Source organism: Austrofundulus limnaeus, unplaced genomic scaffold, assembly GCF_001266775.1.
Source record: "Austrofundulus limnaeus strain Quisiro unplaced genomic scaffold, Austrofundulus_limnaeus-1.0 Scaffold881, whole genome shotgun sequence".
NCBI lineage: Eukaryota > Metazoa > Chordata > Actinopteri > Cyprinodontiformes > Rivulidae > Austrofundulus > Austrofundulus limnaeus.
In genome coordinates this window covers 108,080-112,087 of record NW_013953283.1, presented here as the reverse complement: position 1 = coordinate 112,087, position 4,008 = coordinate 108,080, and the positions used below count along the sequence as shown (strand labels likewise).

At 39.0% G+C, this 4,008-nt stretch overlaps 1 protein-coding gene across 1 annotated transcript in view; it reads left to right on the top strand.

Annotated features, from left to right (window-relative positions):
* LOC106533090 (ras GTPase-activating-like protein IQGAP1) overlaps nucleotides 1–4,008 on the top strand; it is a gene marked incomplete at its 5' end in the record, with an annotated part of 33,351 nt that overhangs the window by 6,708 nt on the left and 22,635 nt on the right. The window contains 1 exon segment of the mRNA XM_014029304.1: nucleotides 463–626. Within this exon segment, the coding sequence (XP_013884758.1) occupies nucleotides 463–626 (164 nt within the window).

The following is a 4,008-nucleotide window of genomic DNA, read 5'->3' as shown; positions in this document are numbered from 1 at the left end:
CAAACCTAAAGCTAAAAGTAGCCAAAGGCTAGCCCGCGGAGGGTGAGAAGGGAATTTTTTTTTTAATATATATATATACAGTATATACACATTTTTTTATTAATAATTTAGACATAAAAACATTTCATAAGTTGTCTAAAACCTTATAGTGTGACAGGACCTTAAATCCAAAGGTAACAAAAAGCTAGCTAGGGGTAGCAAAATACTTTCTTGAAGCTAAAAGTTTCAAACCTAAAGCTAAAAGTAGCCAAAGGCTAGCCAAAAGCTGTAAAGAAAATATATAACGTGTATATGAAAGCAGATTTCAAGGAACAACATGTTTTGATGGTAATAAAGATCTGTCTGTTTTTATGTGGAATTTWTTTGAAAATAAAGTTCTGTTTTTTGAGTTATATAATAAATTGTTCAACAAAGTATGCAAAATTAGAAAATAACTGTGTAAATGTGCTGGTGTTCATGCAGGAATTGCAGCTATTGGCCGTATCAACGAGGCGCTGGATGAAGGGGACCCCATGAAGACCCTGGAAATGCTGCAGAACCCTGCAGCCAAGCTGACAGACGTGGACCCCCCTGTGGCTCAGCACTACCAYGACATCCTGCTGGAGACGCGCAGAGAGAAGGCTCATGTAAGACGSAACGTTTTCTCTCAGATACAAAATCGCTCTTTCCTTATTGTGCTGCAGAAAACAAGATGTAGAATATTCCTTTAGTTTTAACCTCTTTACACTGACTCATGAATGGTTAAAGAATAAAACAGGCTCCTACACAAACCAAGCAGTGYTGTGTTGACGTAAGACATTTTGGCACAAAAACAATTTAAAATTGGATCTTTAGGCTCTTTGTTAGTAGCAGCCTGTCACAAGGACAAGTTTTCTTTAGTTAAATCTGAGGAAACTCTCAAAGTAAACACAGTTAGACAGAAAGACAACTTTAGCTCCAACAATCAAAACTTGACTTACATCTACAGTATAATGAGTCACATCCTGTTTCAGGAGTTACTTTTTTAAAAAACATGGCATTCAGACCCTGCTACAGCTACCTTATTTTAGAGCTGGTGTTTTTTTTCACTCACCMTGTCCACTTTAAGATCATACAGCACTATTATGTCAGTGTTTCCAAATTCAGGGGCTGGGTCCTCTGAAAGAAAAAWTTGTCGGCCGCTTACGTCACAGCRCTGCACCAGAGGCTGTCCAAGTTGGAACATGATGCGGCCGACAAATGTGTCCTTGTTTTTCCCCGGTTTGAGGGACAGGTCTGACGGTCTGCCCGTCATGTCCCATAATGCATTGCGGGCCGACCGAAGACTTTTTTTTTTCTGCTTGTAATGGCAGATGAAGCAAGAGACAGGAGAACGGTTTAAATAAAAGTTTGGCGGTATAAAAATTAAATGTTTAAAGCAGTTGTGTTGTGTTAATGTTTTTGTAATTTGTATAGACATGTTCTTAATATTATTCTTGTCAGAAATCAAACGAGCTGRTTTAGAGAAATAAACCTACAGCAGATCCCTTAATTCTTCTTCAAATWTTGCCTTTAAGCTAATTTTGTTTTATGATATTTATGAAACTAATATATTGAAATTTTGCGGTGGACCAAGAGCCTGTCCCACCTGGACCRGTTCCTTCAAAGAACCCAGCCCCTGAATTTGGACACAGCTCATATGCATATATAGTTTTCATTTTATAGTCTTGCCAAATATGTTTTCCGCTTCTAAAACTGTCCCCTTATTGTTTTTGTAAAAGCAACTACAAAAGCATCAACCAGATTTTTTATTAACAGGCTGCATCTAACACATCTAAAAGATCTAAAGTCGTTGTTGTATTCTTCTTTTTTGCTGTTTATCTTCTTTCACTGTGYTGTGACTGYTGGAAACTAGTTGGTGACTCAGAAAAAAAGGCAAAGTTTGTTTTGGAGTCTGACAGAAATCTGAGTGTGGGTGACCGTGTGTCGAGCGAGCCCTGTGGACACGCTTTGCACAGCCAGTTTTTTTGTCTTATCCACCCAAACACACACACCCGCTTCAGTAGATTTTTACACTGAAGAAAAGTAGACTTAGACTAGTTTTTCAGTTATTTTGTTCATCGGTGTGGACCTGGACATGATGTTTTGTATCATCATCCTATGATGCTTTTAAACTACAGCTTAACTTTGAGGCAAATGTTGTAGCACATATTTTGTTTTGAACATTTTCAAAATTCAAATGATTAATCTCAACCTCTCCAATAGAACTGATTCTCTCTTTGAGTTTAGGAGGATTATGAACATGTCATTGATTTACAGATCAATGTTAAGTGACATAAAGAAAAAGTGGTCAAGGTTAAAGACTAGACCAGGGTTGGGCAATACTTGTCATCGAGGGCCACTATCCTGAGTGTTTTCTTTCTGCTGCGACACACCTGATTCAGTCATTGAATCACCTCTTAGCTTCTGCAGAAGCCTGTTAATTACCCATCCTTTTAAATCAGGTGTGTTGGAGCAGAGAAACAAGTAAAACATGCAGGATTRTGSYCTTTGAGGACCAAGATTTCCCACCCCTGGACCAGACTTAAATTATGAAAAAAGCACCCACTGTCCAAAGAAAAGCTTGAGAGAATGCCATTAGAACTATTGTTCWAGTCTACTTTAAAAATCAGAAGAAAGTTTGCTTTTATGAAACTAGACCCAAAAGAAACAGGGAGACTTAAGACTKTTGCACAGTTSTATGTAAGTTCAGGTTACTTGCAGGGTTAGAGGATTACTTTGGTTGTGAACTTCAGTTTGTTGTCTTGTGTCTGCTCTGGCAGTGAGYGGCTCAGAGCACAGGTACGTGCAGACGTTAGTCAGCTGTTTTTGCTGCTGATTACACCTGAAGTTTTTCAGACCTCATGTTTGYTGTTTAGCTGCCGTACACACGTCATGGGTGAACAAGGTGAAGCTGGAAGAGTGCTGGAGTTATTATTTTTTTATTCCAACAGTAATCTGCTGATGAAGGTCTTTAATATCATCTTATGGCTTCAAACTACTTGAGAGCTGAACAAAGTAGATTTGATAGATGATTCTTGCAGATAAAACAAAGTGTTGGAGTTTGAGAATGTTTATGGTTCAGTTCTTTGTTCTCATCATGTTGTACCACAAACATACAGAACCACCAACATAATGAAGTGTTTTTGTTCATATTCTCTGTGAGCGAAGCTGCAAAGGAAGTTGCAGAAGCCTGCATGTGTCTCAGGCTTCCAGCAGACACTGATGTCATGGTGTCCCCCCTCCCCCTGCTTCCTGTTGAACATCTGGATGGGTCGCTCTCAGAGGCCTGATGTCTCTGCTGTCTGTCCTCCTCACTTTCAGACTTTGAACCTAGACACACATGAAACCCCACCTTTCTGCGTCCTGCTCTCTGACTCATTTGCCTGAGTTATCGTTCGGTGATGTGTGGTTCTGGTGTGTGAGCRTTTGCATATGACGTTATGAGCAGAGCACCATATTTGGGCCATTTTCTTGATGGAAGAGAAGCAACGAGCCAAGCWGCAGATAAGAGGGCAGCTGCTGGTTTAAAGCTTTACTGCAGAGCAGAAAATACCAACCAGACATGACCTGGAAGGAATTACTCACTGTCTGAGCTCAGTGCTTTCCTTCTAGTTTCATTAGAAATGATACATGTCAACACAAAATCTGCTTTTCTGTAAAAATCAGACCCGTCACATCGAAACTAGAATTAAGTCTCAAATTGGGAAGTAGAGAAACAGGAATATATTGTGTTTTGATTAAAACGTTTACAAGAATTGGACAAGTCTGCACAGTAGATCTGTCTGTTGACCAATAGGAGAGGAGCTGACCCAGGAAGCTCCGCCTGCCTATTTTGCATAATAAGGCAGAAATCAGTGTTGTATGAATTACCACAGAGTGATACTTGAGTAAAAGTACAAGTATCTTACCAAAAAATTACTTTGGTAAAAGTTTAAGTTTCTTTTAGTAATATTACTTGAGTAAAAGTCTTAAAGTATCTTACCAAAAAATTACTTTGGTAAAAGTTTA